The sequence below is a fragment of the Caretta caretta genome, chromosome 6 (assembly GCF_965140235.1).
Source record: "Caretta caretta isolate rCarCar2 chromosome 6, rCarCar1.hap1, whole genome shotgun sequence".
Classification (NCBI taxonomy): domain Eukaryota; kingdom Metazoa; phylum Chordata; order Testudines; family Cheloniidae; genus Caretta; species Caretta caretta.
The window spans coordinates 18,720,251-18,744,649 of NC_134211.1; the positions used below are offsets into that span (position 1 = coordinate 18,720,251).

Here is a 24,399-nt window from a genome sequence, read left to right on the forward strand (position 1 = left end):
TGGGATCGCCAGAATTGTCTTGATTTTATTAGCAACGGAGTACATCAAAGTCATGCTCTGACACTAATTTCCGGGTTTGCGAAACGTCGCATATGGCCTTATGACGTGTCAGCACTGTCCTGTGCCACATTATAACAGCCTAATGCAACATGGTCACACTCTACCAAGCACGTTTACAGCACAACAATCAAATCAGTCACACCAGACAAACTTCAGTAAGTATCAATACATGTGCTAAATCTTCCGAGGCCCAGAGGGGCACTTTGCGGGCAATGAAGACAGAGACATAGATTCAAAGATCTAAACACCAAACCTTATGGAGTAAGGGCCAAGTTTTGACCATGGATGCACCAGTTACTTCCAGGGGAACTGTGTGTTTGCATCCCAGCACTGAATCTTAGCTCATGTTTCCTACAGAAACATGTAGATATCTTTAGTCAGACCCTACATACATTAAAGAAAGTGCAAGTGACATGACTGGGTTAAAGTTTATCACAGTGGAATTTGTGACCACACATTGGGAGGAGAGGAGGAAATCTGACTATGCAGCTTCTTGACCCCAGAAGCTCTGAGAGTCTTTATGGATATGTGTGCCCTATATAAAAAGCCCTGTTAAATTAATTCACTTACCTCCACATGTTAAGAGGTTCTGTAAAAGTACAAGGTGATCTGGGCATGAGCATCTTGGGGTTCCATCTCCTTTAGCAATGCAGATGTGTGAACAGCCACCATTGTCACGGGAACATGGATGTGCAGCTGTATAAACAACACATGGAATGGAATACTGTACACTGTTAATAAATCAGGATGTTCAGCTAGTGCAAAGCTGGTTTCTGTAAGAACTACCAACTTTCACTGGACACGAACACAGTAAATGCATGACTTCCCAGGTCACTACTCAAAACCTGATTTATAGTCTCTCTAGGGATATTGCTCCTGAACACCAAGGTATACGGACTTCTCAGAAATCCTTTAAATATTTAGAAACTCAGATGCAAAGAAACTAGTAGAAGCTTCTTGTAAAGACTACACTTAAAGAATGAGTATACTTCATCTGCATTTCATCTGCGAACTGGACGTCAAAAAGAGACGGGATACTTTTGTTTAAACCAAACAAAAGGCCTCTTCAGTACACTTCATCTTGAAGGACCCCAAAATTATTTACAAAACTGAAGTACACATATGTACACACACAAAACAACATATGTGGGCCAAGATTTAAAAAAGAAACAGTAGGTACAGTTAGGCTTCTAAACCCAGATTTAGGCATTTAGGTAAGTAGCCTGATTCTCAAAAGTGCTAAGCACTTAATAGCTCCTCAAATGGGCAACCTAAATAGACAAGACAGACAAAGGGTGGGAGGAGAAAGAGAGGTAAAGTTACTTGTCCAAGGTCCCACAGCAGACAGATGGCAGAACTGGGAATAGAATGCAGGTCTCTTGAGTCCTAGTCTAATGCCCAATCCACTGGATTACATCACTTCCTGTATGTGCCTACATTTAAGCACATGCTGAGATGTCTTGTTGAAGTGGAGCCCATATTTGTTGTCACAGAATGATGCATTCTTGGATACAGTACTAGTAAGTTCTAAGATTTTTACGGGGGGGGGGGGGGGCAGATCCATATAAAAATAGCTAATTATTTCTGTGCCAAATGTGCTCTCCATCTGCTCAGACTCATTAATCAGGCATTTAGCCCAGAAATCTGCCTTCACTTTTAACAAACATATTATTTTTATATATAGTCTTAAGATGCCACTGCACGCAGCGTGGACTGTTGGAAGAGCAAAAGAAAAACAATTTTTTAAAAATTGTTCTGTTGCAACAGAGATTCACCTTTAAAGGACAAGTTTCAGATTTCAGCCCTGAAGGGCGATTCTTTTCAAGTGTGACTCAAAGTAGAAAGCAGGATCCTTGCCATAAAGAAAATAAAGCACTTCGCCCCCCCCCTTTTTTTTAACCATTCATGATTTAGCATGTAAAAATCATTTCCCAATTCTCTGAATTGTGCTTAAATTAAAAAATAAAATCCCTTTGCAGCAGTAAAGTAATGGTACCTTTGAGAGACACTGGGAGTGGAGCAAGGAGATGCTAGAGAAAAGGCTAAGAATGGTCAATATTACATATTGTGAAAGAAAAGGGGTTAATCTTTTGCAAAATTCTAGAAAAAGTGTACTAAAATGGCTTCAATCCCCCCCCTTTTTTTTTACACAATGAATGATTCCTACACTCTTATTTTCAAAATTTGAGAGTTTCAGTGCTTATAAATCAAAGATTAACAAGAGTGCAAGCAAACATTACACAGGTTTCCCCCTACACAGGTCTGCCAATGCAGCCGCCTCCTGCTATTCTAGTTAATGGCTTTTTCAAACAGTAGGGGTAATGGGGTGGATGGAAAGAGAGATTTGAAAATATCAGGACATTTTCTTTCCATGTGTCTTTCAACCTCCAGAGAAGTTATCAATCACAGTTTATTAGATGAGTAGATAAAAGAAACAGACATGATATCCTAAAATTAAACACACACACACACACACACAATCACCCTCTACCTTCAGGTCTCCTTCTCTAGCCCCTTTTGTATTGGGCATATTTTTCCTTTCCCCACCACTCCTTTACACTCCCTTATTCTACCGTTCTGTCTCTTTCATTCTCTGCATCTTTCCACAATCTTTTCTCTCTCTCTCTCTTTTTTAATTCTCTTCCTCTTTGTGGGAGGTTTTCTCGGATCCTTCCCCTCCTCGATCCCCCAGTTAACATCTTCCTCTCTCCTCAAAGGCCCTGCACCATCCTTCTTCCAGATGTGGAGTTTGACAGAAGGCCTCCTGTATCTCATCAGCACTTCTCTGTCAGTCAGCCAGAAGGGACCCATTACCACCATCCCCAGGGGCTCAGTGTCTCTACAGTTCTAACATCTGCTGGTTCCCAGAGAAAGAAACCAAATGTGGAACCAGATTATGGTATGTTTCCACTAACCCACTGGTGCAGCTCCTTGCTCTGCTTGGTCAAGTCTTGGCCTCATTACTATTACTTACATAATAACCTCAACATGCACACTGCGTTACAACAACAAAGACAGAATCCCTGCGCTGAAGATCTTGCAGTCTAAATGAAGACAACAAAAAACAAACAGGCACAGAAACCAACACCCCCCCGGAGGTAGATGAAAAGGGAAGGACAAGCCTACGATTAGGTGATCACTTGGAAGGTTAATGCGCACATCCTAAAATTAACGAAGGGTGCGTCTCCCCCATATTTTTTCTCTTTCCTCTTCTTTCTGGATCTCTCCCTTCTCCCAGATTATGTCTGACCGCTAGCACTGCTCTCTAGGAGAAGCAAAGTGAAACAGACAGTCCTAGCCAGTTTTCACTGTTCCTTTTGTTGCAACAGTGTTTCAAACTGGCATGCCTGCTACTTCACTATGTTTGTCCACTGTTGTTTCTAAGGTAGGGGAGGCAGGGCAAGCAATACATAGCTTCTCCTCCCTTACTTCTCTCCCCCCAGGATCAGTGGAGATGTATTTCAGCAAACTATTTTAAAAGGAGCCCCCTTCCACGCTTTGCAGTTCAACAAAAGCCCCCCTCGCTCCTTGATGCCTCACTGGTTTAGAAACACAGAGGTCAGGCTCAGCTCTTTTTCTTATAGCTGATTCCCCTAATACTATGTGGAATAACTCCCTTATGGCACACAGTAAACCACGTTTGATCACAGGTTTGCAGTGGTGAAAGGCTAGTGTAATTAACCTCTCTCCTCATCAAACAGCTGACATCTAGTTTTTCTTTGTTTTTATTTTCTAAGCCGCTTCAGGAGCAAATTTTGTATTATGCATGTACATGCTGAATAGATTGCTAACTACTACGACATCAAATAGCCATCTTTCTGTGCAGAGATTATTCAGGACAGGAATGGGAAAAGAGGTTTGCATTACCTTCTCTTCTGGGAGGTCCATCCTGCAAGGTGCTGAGCACGCTGGACTGGCTGCAATCCAGCTAAGAACTTATTTGAAGTCAATGGGGCTGGTCACATGCTTAAGCGCTTAGCTGGGTTGAGGCGAGAGTGTTCAGCACCCCTCACAATCAAGCCCTATGCCTGTATTTTGTGTACAAATTGTCATTAGAGCAGGATTCTGCTTATAAGTCTGTAGGACGCCTGGTGTATTTTTGGGTGTTACATAAATAGCCAAAATTATATGTACCATTTTTCATTGGCAAAAAAACTCCCTGGTTTCAAACAGTGCTTACTAAAAAACCCTGCTACATTCTGTTTAAAATGAACACAAAAACTCACAACAAGTCAGAAACTGAGGAATCAGAAATTCACATGCTAGGATACACACTGGGTGTCTGATTCAGAAGCTTAAGAGAAATCAGCACCAGAGCAATCAAGAATACATGGCACTGAAATAAACTTACAAAATTCATCCATATCAACTTCTTCCACTGCATGAATGCCTGTCAAGTGAGCAATTCGGCCTTGGATTCTAGTCCTCTTGTATCCACTGGTTTTCTCAACTCTCTCAATCATCTGCTGCTGACGGTCAATCCAGTACAAGTGATTCCCCAACACAGTCAGTCCCATTGGCTGCAGGATATTGGAGTCCTCCAGTGTCACACGGTTAGCTCCTGTAACAATCAAAGCTAAAGCAAATATAGGTTTTGCAAAGAGAAACTTTTGTCTCACCTTTTTTTTTCTCTTTTATAATAAAGTGTACTTGTTTCCAAAACACGCTTTATTCTCCAGACAATCTTATTATCATGAATGAATTTTGAACACTTTTTTTTGATCCAGTGCAATGGGAAATGTTTCCATGGGCTCAATTTAAAAAAAAATTATTCACTTTCAAGCATTGACAGGCAAGCTCTACTCTCAGACATGCATATACTGAACTACCAATGAGAACCATCTCTGGGCAGTAGAGGTTAGAATTTTTCCCTACAAACTAAGGTCTCATGGAAGATATTTCTTGAAAGAGGCATTCAAATTTTTTAAAATAGTACTTATTGAGTTTTCCAATAAAAATCTGCATAGAACATTAAGTGCTGATGCTACTCTTTTAAAACAGAAAGCTGATAATTCATTGGTGTCACAGTGACTGGTGTATATAAAAAATCCTAGATACATTTAATGTTATGTACATACATAAACATGCATACATAACACACACAGGTACATACATGCACACAACATTAAAACAACTCTGTTAAGCACATTAAGGTTGCAAAATTAAGCATTCAGAAGTTAGAAAATGCCAAATTTTAGGTTGCCTGTGTAATCTTTATTCACCCTCCTGGTGCATATACACTATGATACAGTCTTTAATTATATAATCACGCTCTTTTTTTTCTACAGGATCCCTGCCTTATTCTGGGCACAGAGAATGAATCAGGACTGCAGAGAGAATGAAGCTATTTGTAAGATCCCTGCTTCATTTACTCTAGAAGCTGGAAGCTCTGTAGGGCACAGCATAGGGGCCTGCAGGTGGAGAAAGGTGGGTTTGTTGTTTTTTCCCCCAGTAGTGATTTCCCACAACATTCAGCAGCTCTTCCTATTTCCTGCTTTCTGCCCTGCACTCCAGTTTTCAGCAGCAGATCCCCCACTCCACCCATCAACTGCCCAACAGCAAAGGGCAAAAGCCAGCTCAGTTGCTGAGATGCAGGGCATCAAAGCTCCTGCTGCAGAGGGCAGGCTCAGCAGCAGAGGGAGGGAGGTACTGAGGGGGAAATGAGACAGATGGTTTATTCAGGCTGTAGTCAGACCCTTGAAAATGGAGATGAAATGAAAGTGCTTTGGGAGGAAGGTGGCAAAGCGACAGGCAGTGATGAGATAGTCTGATCAATTATGTGGCATGATAGTATAGATGAGCTTGGAAGTGGGGAGAGGCGGAACGGAGAGAATAGCAGGCTCTAAGACAGGAAGGAGAAAGATGAGGGGACAGTGTGGAAAGAATGGACGAGACAAAGATGGTGAGGGGGAACACACTCATAATACAAAACCAGTGTCAATATTTCAACAACGATCTCAGACATCTTATTTCCACAGGACAGAGATTCTAGGCTCACTTTTCAAGCGCCTGACCCTTATAAAGTAGCATCTAAGGCAGAGCTGTTGTCACCTCTACAGCATTTTACGGTGTTTGAAAATGGTTACTAAGAAGAACTGAGTTAACTGACAGAACAGACCAGGCCAGGCCATACCACGATAAGCATCACGTCAGCTCACCGTGACTGACCCTCAACCCAGCAGGATTTAATTGTGGTTCATCGACGTCATGCTGACCGACTCGTGCTGGTCTGCACTGACTAGTCTGCTGTGGTCAGTGTCATGTCAGCTAAATCAATCATTTACAATTGCGTGTGAATGCTGTGGCAATTTGTATTGTAGCCCAGTCTACATTTAGACTGTATGCTCCATGGAGCAGGGAGAGTCCCTCTACATTTGCAGGAAACTGTCCCAGGCTTGGTTTGGGCCTCTACCTACTGCTAGAATACCAGTTATTATTACTACCAGTACTCCTTCTACTAAATGAATGCAGCACACACCGGCAAAGGAGAGGTAAGGGCACAAATCCTGTAGTATACTAAACAATGTCCATGCGGATGCATCTGAAAACTGACCACATTCTACTTCCTACCTCCACATACCATTTCCTTCAAACTTCCTTTCACGTGCCCAATCATTCAGTAAGCCTAACTTTAGCGTTTGGAAGAAATGGGATAAAAATCAAAGTGGTGTTTCACCTCTAAACAATAACAACAACAAAATCAAATAATCAGTCCTATTATTCAAGCTAACATTTTAAAAGAGTTAAAATTTGTGGCTGCTTTTAACCTTTACTGTTGGCAGTCTGATAGTGTTTGTTGTACCATTTTTGTGAAAGGTACTTAAAAAGTTGTAACTTTTTTTTGTAGTTCTTTTCCATAATGACAGCCTTGAATCATTCTCTTACATCAGAGAAACAACTTTATTTAATTGGGGATTGGTCCTGCTTTGAGCAGGGGGTTGGACTAGATGACCTCCTGAGGTCCCTTCCAACCCTGATATTCTATGATTCTATGCAGGCAGTTTCTGCCTATGTGTACCAGATGTATTCCAAAAGAAATGAAAAATGTACCGGACGATGTGAGTTAGTGGTATCTCTGTTCTAAGATTTAATTATGGAATAATGATAATTGTGACTAACTTGCTCTTTTCCTCTCTGGCATTTAAACTTTTTTTTTAATGCCCACAAAATAAGATAATAAAAACATTAATCAGCACTAGAGTCAACTAATTTGCTGAAAAAATTACTTAAGAGCTCAGCCATGCAGGCAAATAAAACATTTCTTTCAATTACAGTTGCTATTAAATTTGTTCAAAAGATCACAGCGTACAAAGACTCTTACTATACTGCTAAAAGGAGCACTGCAGTACACGCAGATTATTTTAAATTAAAGGAAAAAATATATGGAGGCCGAGAATTTCCTGATTAATTCTAAAATTAATTCTCTCACACATTTAGGCAATACTAGCCCTCTCCAGTGGGAAATAACTAGTGCTAGTAAGGTTTATGGAAGAAATGCATTCAAGTCCTTGTCTGATGTTGACTGCTTCCCTTCATCCTGGGCCACTGAAAATGGGGTGTGGGGGAAGGGGACCTCCTGTAATGCTGTAGTACCAGGAGTACAGATCACAGTGGTGAGCAGAGAACTGAGAGCATACAGTAAAACAGATTCCAAAACCATGGTCCATGGACCAACAGCTGGTGATCCACAGAGAGCTGCGGGCCTCAGTGCATACAGTAGCCTCTCCATTGATTACATTGGGGATTGGCTCAGGCTCCGAAGGCTGGTCATTACTTCTGAGGCTTCCACCCCCCACAAAACATGCAGATTTGAGTGATTTAGAAATGCAAAAGAATAAAAAAAACTGATGGGAAGAAGGTGCTGGACCTGCAGCCTGGGGGACTAAGTGCTGGGACCCTGATCCTGCAAGATGTGGAACACCCTTAACTCACATTGGAGTCAATGGGACTGGAGTTCTCAGCGCCTCTCGGCACCTTGCAGAACTGGGCCCTGGGTGCTGAGCCAGCAGATTGAGGTTCAATTGTGCTGAGAGACCATGCTATTGGGCTACATTATAAAAACCCAGATGGACCCATTTCTTAACAGAAGCAGGAATAAACTGAAGGAGCCTTTTTATTCCATCAACAATTTTATATTTAAAAACATTAAAAACTGGCCAAATTCATTTAAAATTAAAAATAAAGTTGATGCTTCCTGTCCTGAAATGGTGCAGGTTTCACATAATCAACTGCATCTCCCCCTTTCACAAACCAGTAAGAGGCTGCCTCTCTCCCAGCGACTTACTGCAGAGGCACCTGAGAGGAAGTCCCAGTGGGGCTGCTGGCAGGGTGTTCTCAGCTAGGGGCTGTGTAGCTTTTTAAAATGGTTTCCTGGACCCAGGTCTGAGACAGCCTGAGTTTGGTAGCTTGCAGGAGCACTGGAAGACCAATATTTTCACTTCCTTGGTGAGACAGAACTGTTTTGTGGATTGTGTGTGGAAGATGACTAATGAGTCTATATATGGTACTCCTTTGACCCCCCCGTCCTTGTGGTATCTGAGGACCTCACAGTCTTAACGTGTTGATGCTCACAAATACGTCTGTGAGATAGGGAAGTACTATTGTCCTCATTTTATAGATGGAGAACTGAGGCACAGAGAGACTAAGGGGCATACCCAACGTTACACAGGAAGTCCATGGCCAAGCAGGGAACTGATTCTGGGTCTCCCAAGTCCCAGGCTACTGCCCTCACCATGGGAGGATTCTTACTCCATGTGTGTTACAGTTATATTGTCACTAGGGTTATTTGATCATGGGTCATTTACAGCTCCAGAGAGTCATCAGTGATTTTTTAAAAGAGTGCCTAAGGGTGCTGAGAGCACTGGATCGTGGGCACCTCTGTATTGTAGTTTAGGAAAAAAAATAATGAATAAACAAAGAATAGTTTCTCAGTAGCATTCTCCTTCTGGTTAAGTAATAAAAATGATAATGAAAAACGTGTTACAAGTAAAAGTAGTATCTAATTTCCTTAGTGATTAAACACTGATTTCCAGTATGAAATAAATGTGTAATCTTTTGAAGGTGGAAATTAGAATTCAAATGGAAAAAAACAACATTATGAAAAGCTTGAAGGACAAATAATTCCCCTATTTACATTTCCATCGAACACAAAGTATTTGTTCTGACCTCAAATAAAAATTTTCAAACTCTTTCAGCTATTTAAAAATGAAATAAACAAATTATATTACCCAACTGGTGGCAAACTGAAGTTGTTTGCAAAGCCTGATGAGATTCCAAAAAGCAGCAATAACTCAAACCTGGAGGGGGTGGGGGTGGTCAGAGGCAGGGCACAGGGCTAAACCCTTGGTTATGAAAATGAAAGTCCTACAGACAAGACCATGTAACACCTTCCCTGAAAGTTAAACATTGGACAGCTTAGTTGCTGTTCTGCCACTTTCAACATGGTGCTGTAAAATATCTGGATTTGGTGCAAGTTTCAAAAAAAATGTGTCATCTTCTTAATTCTGCAAGAGGGAAAGGATGCCTAGCACTGCCTAATCAGAATAAAAATATACAACACAACCTTTTGATCTGATTTTTCATGACCACCTCAGTTTACATTAAAATCCTTCTGTGTATGTGTTCTTGTTTTAATGTGTTCTGCCCAATGCACAATTTATTTCTTATGGTCTCATTCAAGCCAAGGTCCTTTTGGCTGTCGATTCTCTTCAAGGCTTGCAATATGAAAATACAAAGCATTTTTAAACGCAAAGATGTGCTGTTAACTTTTCAAAAATCAACAGCTCAATGGATCAAATTACAGTGAGCTCAGCTGGATCAAACATACCTGTATCTCTCTGGCTATGAGAGGCATACCCTCTGGTTAATCAACGTTACAGATTTTCTTTTATCCCTACAGTTTTCCCCTTTCATCTTCTCTATAGCAGCTTATTTTCTAGCTGCTTCCCCTTTATGTTCATCAAATAAATATATGTTATAAGCACCGATTCAAGACTAAGCAGAGGAAGTTTAGTTTTTCTTGTAACATGATCCACCTAATTTAAGGTGCTACATCTGTAGAGTTAGGAGGAAGTCCTTTAGGGGAACACAGACCAGCTACAATGGAAGCCACAATGTGCTATCCCCTGCCAAAACTATGACTATTGAATACTGGTCATCATTCACCTAGTATCACCTGAGTCCTAAGTCACTTCTTATATACATATCACTTAGCAAACAAAAAAAGAAAAGAAAAAAAAATTAACAGATTGCTTCCCTGAGAAACTGACAGTGCATTATAATTAGGGCTTCTGAAAAATGAAATTAATAAACCCTGAAAAACAGGTTTTATTTGTTTAGCAATTTTTGAGTTCCATGTAGATGTCAAAAAAATGGGGGCTTTGAGGGCTCTCTCTTTGCATATGCACCTAGTACTGGTTCAAACAGCATTACATTAAAGCACACAAGGGATACTTGAGTGCGCACCAGCAGGGTTTATATGGACCAATTAATTCTCAACACATTGGTACACTTTAGAAACCTCCTTCCCATAGTCTAGATGGAGCGATAATGCACAGAAGCCTGTAGAATACAAGCCAGGGAGGAGAGACATCAATTACATAAACAAACTGCACTGGGAAAGAGGGGAAGTCAACACAAACCGATTAACCATTTACAAAGTTTTTCCAGTGTTTATTGGATAAACAGTTTTTTAAAAAATATTCGGAGTGTTTTATTGGTGTTTACCAGTTAAAACCTGAAATCGGAAGCCCAAATTATAATTTATTATTTGTATTACAGTAGCACCTCCCAGCCCCAACGTGCTAGGTGCTGAATGTACACAGTCCCTACCTTAAAGAGCTTACAAGCCAAAAAGACAACCCATCTGTCAACTAGCTTCAACTCAACACTGCAAACATTCTAAGTCTTGGTATTTTCGTGAATATTTCACATATATAAAAACAACAAGGCCCAATTCTTTTGCACAGAGAGGATTTTACGGGTATTAGCCTTGAAGTAGAAACTGAAGTCATGGCTAGGTTTCTTGAACGCTACAAATATAAGCAAGTGCTAATTGACTGGGTCTCCTTTCCCTCTTTATTGGGTGTAGCTGGCACTGCTTTTTAGCTTTCTCTTTAGAGGCAATACCAACATAGATCTGTTCACTGCCCTCCTCCCAGGTGCATTCCCCTACAGCTCTATCTTCAACTGATTTTTCTCATGCTTCTTTGGTGCATCTCTGACACTCCCTCTCTCTCTTCCCCGCCCCACTTTATTACAGTAGGGCCGAAGACCAGCCAAGAGTGGGACCCAATTGTGCTACGCCCTGTGCAAACAAGAGTAACAGTCAGTCCCTACTTTGATCCCTATGCTTGTGTGTTCTGCTACACGACCCTATCTTCTTTCACTACTGGCGTACCCCACCCTCTCTATGCATTCTCATCCCCGAGCAGCGCTACTCTTTCCACAGGTTAACTAAATGCTCTCCTGACTTCTGGTTTCTCTTCCAGTTCTGAAGTGTCCTACTTTCTGTGTCTCACCTTCCCAACCCTTCTCTTCCAATCCTGGTGTGTTCTATTGCCCAACCATTCCCACATTTCTATTACTTTCCTCCTACTGTGCCCTGTGCACTCTACTCTCTGAACCTTGACTTGGATCCTGCCTCCTATTGGTGACTTTGCCTCTAGCTCCTTAGTCTCAAACTTGTTGCTCTCCTGACTCCTCCATATGCTGCTTCCTCTAATCCACAGAGGATCAGAAGTGATTGACACTGAACTGGAAAGTAGCAAACATGAATACTAGTACTGGTTCCGCTATTGACTCGCCGAGTGACGTTGACCAAGTAGCCTAACTTCTCTATTCCTCAATGTCCTCAGCTGTACAATGGGGGCCCATAACGCTTATACACTTTTGTAAAGCACTGAGATCTACAGATAAAGCCACATATAAAAGCCAACTAGTAGCATTATAATTACAGATGTGAAGTAGCATTACTATAGCAGGAAATGTGATGACTTCACATTATGCTATGCTAAATCAGTATTCCAGACACGCTAAATTGTCACTCGCTTCAGAAGGATTAAAGTTTTTGGTGTGTGGGAAGAGTGCATGTGTGCATGAATTAAATGACTATCTTGGTCTTGGCAATGCCCTTTTAAGTTACTCCTACTACAGTTACCTGCCATTGTCTGCACTGCCATTGACCAGCCTTTGGCATTTAAAAGCCAGGTGTAACTACAATGATTGAAAAAACCAGAACACTCAGGTATGGTGCTATTGTCCTTTAAGAAGTTTAACAAGCTCTGTCCATGTATGTGCTGCAAAGGAGAGAGTCCGTGACTAATCATTTCTTCACTGCCTGCACAAAATAGGCATTGTTAGAGTTAGAAGAAGCCCTTGGGGTCTGTGTCAGAGAAGGACTATACACACTATAAATGCCCAATGCTCAGTGTGCTTAGCTACCGCGTACCTGACAAATCACAGCTTTCAATGCGTTTGAGATCTGCGTCCACCCAGAAGAGTTTCCCAAGCTTGTTGTCAATTACCAGCGCAACAGGCCGGATCAGACCGGTACTAAAGAGCACTTCTCGCTCCGTGCCGTCCAGGGCTGCACGCTCTATCTTCGGGGCTCGCTCTTGCATGTTGGTGAAGTACATGTACCTGATAACAAATACAGATACCAGTCTCTTAAACCAAGACTTTTGGGGGTAGGAGTTTAATTATAGTCGTATCATAGTTTCTTTTAAACCTAACGAGTGCTATTGAGCACCTCCTCCCCAAGCTTAGTTCTTAGCAATGCTCACGAAAAATCCTGTCTTCTCTAAGGCTCCTCCCCTTCCACTGTGTGAAAAAAATCCCAATAAGATTAACAAGATTGATGCTCCCAGAGGAAGAGGAAACACTGCTAAGAATGGCACTATTCTAAGCAGTTCAGTGCACAGGTCAGGAGTCACTACTCAATTCAGGTCTCCTGGTGGCCGCCATATTCACTGTTCCTTAATCCTTAAGACTTTTTTAAAAACTCAAATTTGGATTTTTTTTTAAAATGGTTTGGAAGCATGGATGGAAAGGTGAAGGCTAGCGAGTTAGCGTGTTTCAGGAATCATCCTGGAAAAGCAAATTCCCATTTTAATTCCAAAAGCACACACTAAAGATTTCCCTTTCTAACTATGAAATATGTCCTTGTGAATTGGTTCCAATAAAACTGACGCCTTACCTATCTCTAATCCCCTCCCCCACACTAGCCTCTAAAATGGTTTATAGATACTAAGGACTGTATATAATCATACCCAAGCTGAACAGTAAGTTAACAACCCTGAAAATGTTCCACAGATTTTCTCAGAACCGCTGTATCTACATGGATATGGAATATTGTCACTCAACATCTGTGAGACATATGATTCTTAAGCACTTTTAATAGTAGTCAGGAAGTTGGGTATTTAACTTATTAAAGAGAATGGTAAAAGGGCTCATTCTTCACCGACGTCAAGCCCAAAGTGAATGATACCCTGAATATAACCAAAACTGCTATGCAAAAAAACAATTCCTTTTATTTCAGATGCTTGTGGAAAATCTATCTAGCACATCCTCCTGTTTTAAATTTATATCAAGAATTTTAAAAATATAATTGTAAAACATTCTTCAGGAAGAACTGGCCTTAAAATATACAGGTTCAAAATGTAAAGGAATACATCTGCTTTGATCTGATTGCACAAGCTGTTACTGTGATGTTTTCACATGACAGAGGACTGAATTATTTCTCAAAAAGAACAGGAGGACTTGTGGCACCTTAGAGACTAACAAATTTATTTGAGCATAAGCTTTCATGAGCTACGTCTGATGAAGTGAGCTGTAGCTCAGGAAAGCTTATGCTCAAATAAATTGGTTAGTCTCTAAGGTGCCACAAGTACTCCTTTTCTTCTTGCAAATACAGACTAACAGGGCTGCTACTCTGAAACCTGAATTATTTCTGAACACGCTATTTCCTGAAAACCTAAACATTATAGTCCAGATGTTCAGCTGGTGTAAAATCAACAGGGCTCTGCTGATTCAAAGCGACTGAGGATCTGGCCTTAAATGAATAAACACACTATGTGTGTGCATACACACACACACACACAATACTATGGATACACATATGCACTATTCACTCAATCTCAAAGCATGGAAAAAGACTCACCCTCGCTCTGCATTGACTACTATGGCTCTTGGCTTGTCATGATCTCCTTTTAACACCGTTCCAATTGGTTCTCCATTAAGTCTGTGAACACTGATTGAATTTGTGGCCTCGCAGGTCCAGTACAAGGTATGGCTGTAAGTATCAATACTCAAGTCATGCGGCTGCTTCTCTGGATTTTGGTTTTGGTTTGGAGTGCTCATCACAGTGAAAGGCTACGGGACAACAAGAACAACAGAAAAAGACGACCCTTTAAGACAAGAACTGTGAAAACATGTCATTTTCATTACGGGGTGATTTGATCATCTACAAATATCTTAAACAATCAGGAAGGAAATTATTTAAGGAGGAAAAACTAGAAGAAATAGCATGAAACGGAGAGAAAAAAATGTGCTCTGGATTAGGGACCATATCTGGACAAAAACTCATCATTATGTAAAGTCTCCAAAAAGAAATTATGGAGCCCCCATCACTGGAATTAATCAAAATTAGCCTGAATAGAACAATGGTGAATGTTGCATAGGGAACAACCTTGTTTTAGCAGGGGATGGACTAGATGACTTAAAGACAAGATGATCCAGATCCAAAGACTGTTATATATTTAAACAGGCAGAGCTTTATTCACAGCCCAAACTGAGTTAATAGAAAAAAGAAACAGCAGGATTTGCAAAAAAAATACACTGCATTTTTACAATTTGGTTTTAATAATCTGAGATGTGTTTAAAGAGAAGCTAACAAATTATTTTTATGTATATATACATTTTCATCTTGACAGCATGTAATGAAATATAAATTTTTTTAAAATTCTTTTCCTTAGCCAAGAAAAGTGTTACCCAGAAATGGAAAAATAATATCCAATATCTGTACAAAATACTAATTAGCAAAATTCATGGAACATGAAATAGCAAAATTCAGCAAAACAAAATTAAAGAAAGTTGTAAACTAGGAAGCCAAATTTCCAGAGGAGCTGCTGCTGCTTCAAAGACCTTAACACCCTTTAATCAGTGCAATACAAGAGAAAAAACACAGCAAATTAATCTCCAATGCAATTTGCACCTGGCAAGTCCCACCAAAGGGAAGCCACACTCCAACAATTAACACCAAGTATCACCCAAACAGCGTGTTCAGCACTTCCTCAAAACTCCTCCGCCCCCAGCTAGTAATTCAGTTTGACACACAACCCACGCCCAAATCAAGGGCATCAATCAGAATAGCTTAGAATGTAAATTTTCTTTCTTGTTTGGAGGACATGAGTAATTTACAATGGGTTCTCTGAAAGCAAGAGAGAGATAAGAACATAAGAATGGCCATACTCGGTCACACCACAGTTCCATCTAGCCCAGTATCCTGTCTTCTGACAGTGGCCAATGCCAGGTGCCCCAGAGGGAATGAACAGAACAAGTAATCATCAAGTGATCCACCCCCTGTCGCCAATTCCCAGGTTCTGGCAAACAGAGGCTAGGGACACCATCCCTGCCCATTCTGGCTAGTAGCTATTGATGGACCTATCCTCCATGAGTTTATCTAGTTCTTTTTTGAACCCTGTTGTAGTCTTGGCCTTCACAACATACTCTGGCAAGGAGTTCCACAGGTTGACAGTGCGTTGTGTGAAAAAAATACTTCCTTTTGTTTTTAAACCTGCTGCCTATTAATTTCATTTGGTGGCCTGTAGTTCTTGTGTTATGAGAAGGAGTAAATAACACTTCCTTATTTACTTTCTCCACACCAGTCATGATTTTATAGACCTCTATCATATCCCCCCTTAGTAGTTTCTTTTCCAAGCTGAAAAGTCCCCTTCTTATTAATCTCTCCTCATACGGAAGCCATTCCGTACCCCTAATCATTTTTGTTGCCTTTTTCTGAACCTTTTCCAAGTCCAGTATATCTTTTTTGAGATGGGGTGACCACATCTGCATGCAGTATTCAAGATGTGGGCGTACCATGGATTTATATAGAGGCAATATGATATTTTCTGTTTTATTATCTATCCCTTTCTTAAGGATTCCCAACATTCTGTTTGCTTTTTTGACTGCCGCTGCACATTGAGTGGATGTTTTCAGAGAACTATCGACAATGACTCCAAGATCTCTTTCTTGAGTGGTAATCACTAGTTTAGACACCATCATTTTATATGTATAGTTGGGATTATGTTTTCCAATGTGCATTACTTTGCATTTATGAACATTGAATTTCATCTGCCATTTTGTTGCCCAGTCACCCAGGTCTGAGAGATCCTTCTGTAGCTCTTCGCAGTCTGCCTGGGACTTAACTATCTTGAGTAGTTTTGTATCTGCAAATTTTGCCACCTCACTGTTTATCCCCTTTTCCAGATCATTTATGAACATGTTACATTGGACTGGTCCCAGTACAGACCCCTGGGGCACACCACTATTACCTCTCTCCATTCCAAAAACTGACCATTTATTCCTACCCTTTGTTTCCTATCTTTTAACCCGTTACCAATCTATGAAAGAACCTTCCCTCTTATCCCATGACTGTTTACTTTGCTTAAGAGCCTTTGGTGAGGGACCTTGTCAAAGGCTTTCTGAAAATCTAAATACACTATATCCATTGGATCTCCTTTGTCCACATGCTTATTGACCCCCTCAAAGAATTCTAGTAGATTGGTGAGGCATGATTTCCCTCTACTAAAACCATGTTGACTCTTCCTCAACAAATTATGTTCATCTATATGTCTGACAATATTGTTCTTTAGTATAGTTTCAACCAGTTTGCCCAGGACTGAAGTCAGGCTTACAGGCCTATAATTGCCGGGATCACCTCTGGAGCCCTTTTAAAAAATTGGAGTCACATTAGCTATCCTCCAGTCATTTGGTGCAGAAGCTGATTTAAATGATAGGTTACAGACTACAGTTAGTAGTCCTGCTATTTCACATTTAAGTGCCTTCAGAACTCTTGGGTGAATACCATCTGGTCCTGGTGACTTATTACTGTTTAGTTTATCAATTTGCTCCCAAACCTCCTCTAATGACACCTCAATCTGGGACAGTTCCTCAGATCTGTAACCTAAAAAGAATGGCTCAAGTTTGGGAATCTCCCTCACATCCTCAACAGTGAAGACCGATGCAAAGGATTCATTTAGTTTCTCTGCAATGGCCTTATCGTCCTTGAGTGATCCTTTAGCATCTCGATTGTCCAGTGGCCCCACTGGTTATTTAGCAGGCTTCCTGCTTCTGATATACTTAAAAATTTTTTTTTTGCTATTACTTTTTGAGTCTTTGGCTAGCTGTATTTCAAATTCTTCTTTTTTGGCCTTCCTAATTATATTTTTACACTTCATTTGCCAGAGTTTATGCTCAGTTCTATTTTCCTCACTACGATTTAACTTCTACTTTTTAAAGGATGCCTTTTTGCCTCTCACTGCTTCTTTTACTTTGTTATTTAGCCACGGTAGCTCTTTTTTGGTTCTCTTGCTATGCTTTTTAATTTGGGGTATACATTTAAGTTGAACCTCTATTATGGTGTCTTTAAAAAGTTTCCATGGAGTTTGTAGGGGTTTTACTTTTGGTGCTGTACCTTTTAATTTCTGTTTAACTAACCTCCTCATTTTTGTGTAGTTCCCCTTTCTGAAATTAAATGCTACAGTGTTGAGCCGCTGTGGTGTTTTCCCCACCACAGGGTTGTTGAATTTAATAATACTATGGTCACTATTACCAAGCAGTCCAGCTATATTCACCTCTTGGACATGATTCTGTGCTCCACTTAGGACTAAATCAAGAATTGCCAATCCCTCTGGTGGGTTCCTGGACTAGCTGCTCCAAGAAGCAGTCATTTAAAACTTCCTCTCTGCATCCTGTCCTGAGGTGATATGTATCCAGTCAATATGGGGATAGTTGAAATCCCACATATAGACAGGCAGTGTCAGCTCCATTTTAAATCATGCCGTGGAGGTTACAGGAGGCAAAGAGCAATGGAAGTTATAACTAGTCTACCTCAAAATTAATTTCATTGTGAATTATTTTAATTATATGTTTTAGGAATCTGTTAAATACTCAAAACTTGACAGCTGTGTAACTACTGACATTGTCTCTGAGTAGCAACACTTTATCCTCATTATGCAAGCAAATGGAGTAAGAATTAAAGCCCTGAATGAGCAAAGCACTTAAGCATGTGCTCAAGCCCATCCTTATTCAGCAACGCACTTGAGTATTTGGGGGGTTGCTCAGTGGTTTGAGCATTGGCCTGTTAAACCCAGGGTTGTGAGTTCAATCCTTGAGGGGGCCATTTCGGGATCTGGGGCAAAAACGGGGGATTGGTCCTGCTCTGAGCAGGGGGTTGTGGGCTAGATGACCTCCTGAGATCCCTTCCAACCCTGGTATTCTATTCTATTTTTCCAATTTGACTGTTGTATATAAAAAGGGAAATAAAGATGTAGCAGGGTGCTGCAGGGCCCTTTTTGCTCCTCCCCCTGCTGTGCTGACGAAGTCACTCGGAGACGCTGGCGTTCAGTAGCCACTGGTGCCGTTTGTTTACAAGTTGTGCTCCCACCACCTTTTTACCGTCTACAGCTTGAGTTCTACTGTCTGCACCCAGCAGGGAAGAGCCATCGCTCTGCTTCCACTGCCTTCCCCGGCTCCCATTCTCCCAGCCTTTGATACAGCACCAGGCTAATGGGGCAGGCAGCTGCCTCCCTTTCACCAATTCGGTGCAGGTTTTCTCTAGCCAGCTCCAATTTACTTCCTTTAATGGGAGCTGGCGTGTCAGAGGGCTGAGTCAGCAGTTCTCACCCAGCACCCTGTCACAAAAGACAACCTGGGGAATTACAGACCAGTGAGCTTAACTTTGAGCAAATAATTAAGCAATCAGTTTGCAAACACCTAGAGGATAATAAGGTGATCAGTAACAGTCACCATGGATTTGTCAAGAACAAATCATGTTAAACCAACCTAATGGCTTTCTTTGACAGCGTACCAAGCCTTGTGGATAGAGGAGAAGCAATAGATGTGGTATATCTTGACTTTAGTAAGGCTTCTGATTGCGTCTCGCATGACCTTCTCATAAACAAACTAGGGAAATACAATCTAGATGGAGCTACGATAAGGTGAGTCCATAACTGGTTGGGTAATCATTTTCAGAGAATAATAATTAGTGGTTTACAGTCAAGCTGGAAAGGCATAATGAGTGGGAACCCACAGGGATCAGTTCTGGGTCCAATTCTGTTCAGTATCTTCATCAATGATTTAGATAATGGCATAGAGAGTACACTTATACCATTTGTGGACAATACTAAGCTGGGAGGGGTTCATTGTGCTTTGGAGGATGGGATTAAAATTCAAAATGATCCGGACAAACTGGAGAAATGGTCTGAAGTAAACAGGATGAAATTCAATGAGGACAAATACAAAGTACTCCATTTAGGAAGGAACAATCAGTTGTACACATACAAAATGGGAAATGACTGCCTAGGAAAGAGTACTGCGGAAAGGGATCTGGGGGTCAGAGTGGATCACAAGCTAAATATGAATCAACAGTGTAACACTGTTGCAAAATATATATCAATCATCATTCTGGGTTTCAGAGTAACAGCCGTGTTAGTCTGTATTCGCAAAAAGAAAAGGAGTACTTGTGGCACCTTAGAGACTAACCAATTTGAGCATGAGCTTTCGTGAGCTACAGCTCACTTCATCAGATGCATCATTCTGGGATGTATTAGCAGGAGTGTTGAAAGCAAGTCACGAGAAGTAATTCTTTTGCTCTGCTCCGTGCTGATTAGGCCTCAACTGGAGTATTGTGTCCAGTTCTGGGTGCCACATTTCAGGAAAGATGTGGACAAATTGGAGGAGGTCCACAGAAAAGCAACAAAAATGATTAAAGGTCTAGAAAACATGACCTATAAGGGAAAATTGAAAAAACTGAGTTTGTTTAGTCTGGAGAAGAGAAGACTGAGAGGGGACTTGATAACAGTTTTCAAGTACATAAAAGGTTGTTACAAGGAGGAGGGAGAAAAAATGTTCTCCTTAACCTATGAGGATTGGACAAGAAGCAAAGGGCTTAAATTGCAGCAAGGGAGGTTTAGGTTGGACATTAGGAAAACCTTCCTGTCAGGGTAGTTAAGCACTGGAATAAATTGCTCAGGGAAGTTGTGGAATCTCCACCATTGGAGATCTTTAAGAGCAGGTTAAACAAACACCTGTCAAGGATGGTCTAGAGATAATACTTAGTCCTGCCATGAGTGCAGGGAACTGTAGTAGATGACCTCTTGAGGTCCCTTCCAGTCCTACATTTATATGATTGTATGTGATGAACTTTAAGCTTAATTAGGGCCCAAATGTGGTTTTTATGGCTGAGACTGAGTTTTTAGTCCCAGAGACTTTTATAACGATATTATGTTCACCAAAATGTCATGTACAACATTGATTTTAAAAAGTGTAATTACTGTGAAATAAACAGAGTAAACTAGCGGTAGCAGGCTTAAGAGTTTCTCTGACTGTCTTTGTACAACTATCACAGTTTTGTGGTTTGTAGTTTGTAATATATAAGCCAAATGGTGACATGCCATATTTGACAGTATTATCTTATTGTTCTTTGTATACAAATTAAGATCCTGATTCTGCAAATCCATAAGTACTACTCCCAGTGAGTAAATTTAAACAAGCACATGCATTTTTGTAGGATCAGGGCTTAAGGTGATGGCTGCCTAGAAAACCTCTAGTATAAAATACATACTAAAAAAGATAATACACTAAACACACACATACATACTATATATATATATATACACACACACACACACACACATATATATAAACTTGCCTGGGAACCATCATCTTTGGCTCTTTTAATAATGTTCTGACGTCCATCCACCCAATAAATCAGTTTATCTAAGGGATCATAATCAATGGCCTTGACATTTCTTAGACCATGCACCGGAAGGATGATATCTGGACTTTGCTGGTCATCTGGTATCATCCGACTGATTGCAGACTTCTGGCTAAACAGCAAGAAGCTGGTGGGTGCTGAAACAAGTCCAACAATATGCATAAGAAAAGAAAATGCAACATAACCCCCAAGTACACTGGTCGCAATCATTAACCATATAAAAAAATATTTAAAGGAAAAATTCTACAGGACTGAAGAGAAAAATCTAGAAGTGTGAAAAACAATTACAAAGAAAGGAAAACTACTCACAAGTTGAAAAGGAGGACTTTTGGCACCTTAGAGATTAACAAATTTATTTAAGCATAAGTTTTCATGAGCTACAGCTCACTTCATCGGATGAATATCACAAGTTGATATTTTGCTATTAAATCTTAAGTCCCATTTTTGCTCAAAATTTCATCATTTTGGAGGATGAGCCCAACACTATCTTATTGAGATATTATTTCCCTTCGCTATCATGGAATACTCAAAATTACACACCGGGCAACATGTGAATGGCATGATAATGCAGTCAGGATAATAACAGTGAAGTTAGGAATCACACTAGAGCAGGGGTCTCCAAACTTTATGAGAGGCGGGCCATATTAGATTTTTGAAGGGGCTTCACGGGCTGAAGCGACTGTGAAAGAAATTAAATATATACAAACAAACGCAAAATATATGCAAAATCGTTAAAAAAACAACACTACTCTACCGTGTCAGTGTTGCATTAAATTCTAAATCAGGTATAAAAGTTAATCGATGCAGGTACTGTAAGTTGGCTCCCCTTTTTGGGTCTGCTCTGCCCCGTGCCTGCTCCCTTCTTCCTGTGCCTGCTAGGCGTGCCTGCTCCACTGAAGAAAATGACAAAGGATTGAAAGTTTGGCTGTACTTTGGTAAGAGAAGCTCCAGGTTCCCACTGTTGGTTGGGACTGTTTGGTTCTATTAGGGCTGTAGTTAAAATTTAACCATTATGAAATTGTTAATTTCCATCTTCTTTACTCCATTTATTGGAGATGTAATGAAGCATCTGGCTTGTATTTTTACTCTAAGTCAGGGGTCCCTGCCTGCTTGGCTGCAGCAATGACTCTCCCCTAAATTGGCTCCCCTTCTGGGGGGACACTGGCTCCCAGAGGCACTCACCCCTCCCCACAGCTCAGCTGTGCGGACGACCCTTGTGAGCTGCTGCCAGCTGCCCCTCCCCCTGCCTGCTCGGCATGTCTACTCAGCTGTTCGCTTCTCCCCTGTTGGAGGGCTGGACAAATGGAAGCCCTGGGCTGGATCCCACTCACAGGCCCTAGTTTGGAGACCCCTGCCCTAGAGTCTTAAATGCAGGTACTTCACCACATCATCCCTGGCTTGTTAAAGGTGACAAGACACTCCCTTATTGCTTCTTTATGATTCTGTACTTTTGGTGGGGCGGGGGGAGTTGACAGCTCATTTTCTTTTCCTGCTTGGTTTTTCATTAGAAACCTCGGACTTGAATGAAAGAGCTACATGGACCACTGGATACCTAGCAGGGTCATGACATCACACACACAAAGGAAGTGAAACCTGATTAATTGGGACGGGATGGGATTATTACCCAGAGGATTTAAAACCCTAATGTTTTTGCTAACACTTGTTTAACTAAAACACTTGGGAGAAAAGATGCGTTTATTTAGACTGTCACTCACACCCACCCGTCCATTCCATTAAAGGCTGGGAAAGCTTCTAGTACACATCTGAGTCACGCCAGAAACACATCCAGCAAAACAAGAAAGACTTCACAGTGCTGCTATTTCTAAGGCTTTAAAAAACCAACCAACCTTTCAGCTCTTCATTATGCACCATAGAAAGGGCACAAACCGTTTTTTCCCTGTTTGCAGGTCATCTTTAAAACCAATACCCTTGAGATGTATGTATATGAATCCTTCCCTTTCTATAGTAAAAGGCACCACAAGCAGCAATGAGCTGTAAATGCTTAAGAATATCGTAAGACATAAAAGGACATACAACTGCAGTTCCTGCTGTTGGGATCCAAGGAATAGTGAGAGGCACAGCCACATCTATACCCATTTGGTATGGCAAGGCACAATTGTCCACACTGCCCATTGTTTTGCATGCAGTCATTCAAGCCATCCTGGCGCGAAGAGTGAAAGACCAGGATGTCCATCACAAAATCCAGATGTCCTTGAATTAGTGTCCGGTTCTTCCCATTGGTCTTGTCTGCTCTTTCTATACTGTGTAGGTTCCAGTCTGTCCAGTAGATGTAATCACTGTACTGTGTTAGTCCAAATGGATGAGGTAGATCATCTGCTATTATTTCCCTTTCTTGACCTGAAAAAGTAACTTCATACTGTTAGCACTAATCATAAGCAGTAACCGAAACTCAGTTGCAAAAAATGTGACAAAAGGGTTATTTAATCCTGTGTGAATAAAATGTAATTTTTTAACTCCTTTTATTTTTGAAATTTGCTAAGGGTCAGTATCATGGAATTTGGGGTTCATAATTACACAATATCTTCCTCTGAAGAGGTAGCCACTAAGATCCAAATTCTGATACCCTTACTCCTATTAAGTAATATTTTACTTCAGAGGTAGTACCATTGGAACTATTGTCATTTTAAGAAATATTACTTCGTGTCAGAGCTTTAACACCCCAAACTGGATCGTGAGAAAGGGCTTTTAGAACACCCTAATCTCAGATAAATACTTGATCTGGATAAAAAATAAAAACTTAAAACACATATGAAACAAGTACCGTGAGCAACGTGCTCCAAAGTGCCGTACAGATAATCTGTGGGATTCAGGGATAAAGCTGATCCAGAAGAATTCTGAAGTTGGATTTAAGTTGTAAAAAACCCACAATTGCAATTTAAGAAGATGCAGATATTCAAAATGATTTCCTGCATTAATCTGGAAGGAATCCTAACACTCCCACAAATGACACTGCTTAATTACTAAAGTTCATAATCGAAGGTTTTATCAGCTTTTGGAGCGCCAGGTACTGGCCAAGGTAGACTAGATTAACCATTATGGAACACCCCATAGTACTGTAATCAATTAAGCGAAGACAGTTTACACCAGCTGAGGATGTACTGCTAAATGTCTCCATGGTTTAAAATCATCTTTTTGATTAGTGTGTGGGAAGTTTAAACCACCTCACCCACACATATACTCCTAAGATCTTTTGAATGCCCTGCTTTTTTTCATGAGTTGGCCTAGGCTCGCGGAGGAAAGAAAAGCTTAAAAATGGGAGTAAAAAGCCATCTTACTATAAAAAAAGTTTTTTAAAATTTATTTCCCCTAGGCAGAGAGTTACT

General features: G+C 40.8%; 1 protein-coding gene across 2 annotated transcripts in view; it reads right to left on the bottom strand.

The window, feature by feature from the left end:
- LRP5 (LDL receptor related protein 5) overlaps positions 1-24,399 on the bottom strand; it is a 250,104-nt gene that overhangs the window by 23,824 nt on the left and 201,881 nt on the right. For both annotated transcript variants that reach the window (XM_048852536.2, XM_048852537.2), the window contains exons 12-17: positions 23,090-23,413; positions 20,990-21,192; positions 14,219-14,430; positions 12,509-12,699; positions 4,412-4,621; positions 631-756 (exon numbers count right to left, since the gene is read on the bottom strand). In XM_048852536.2, the coding sequence (XP_048708493.1) occupies positions 631-756; positions 4,412-4,621; positions 12,509-12,699; positions 14,219-14,430; positions 20,990-21,192; positions 23,090-23,413 (1,266 nt within the window). The remainder of the gene's footprint in view (positions 1-630; positions 757-4,411; positions 4,622-12,508; positions 12,700-14,218; positions 14,431-20,989; positions 21,193-23,089; positions 23,414-24,399) is intronic.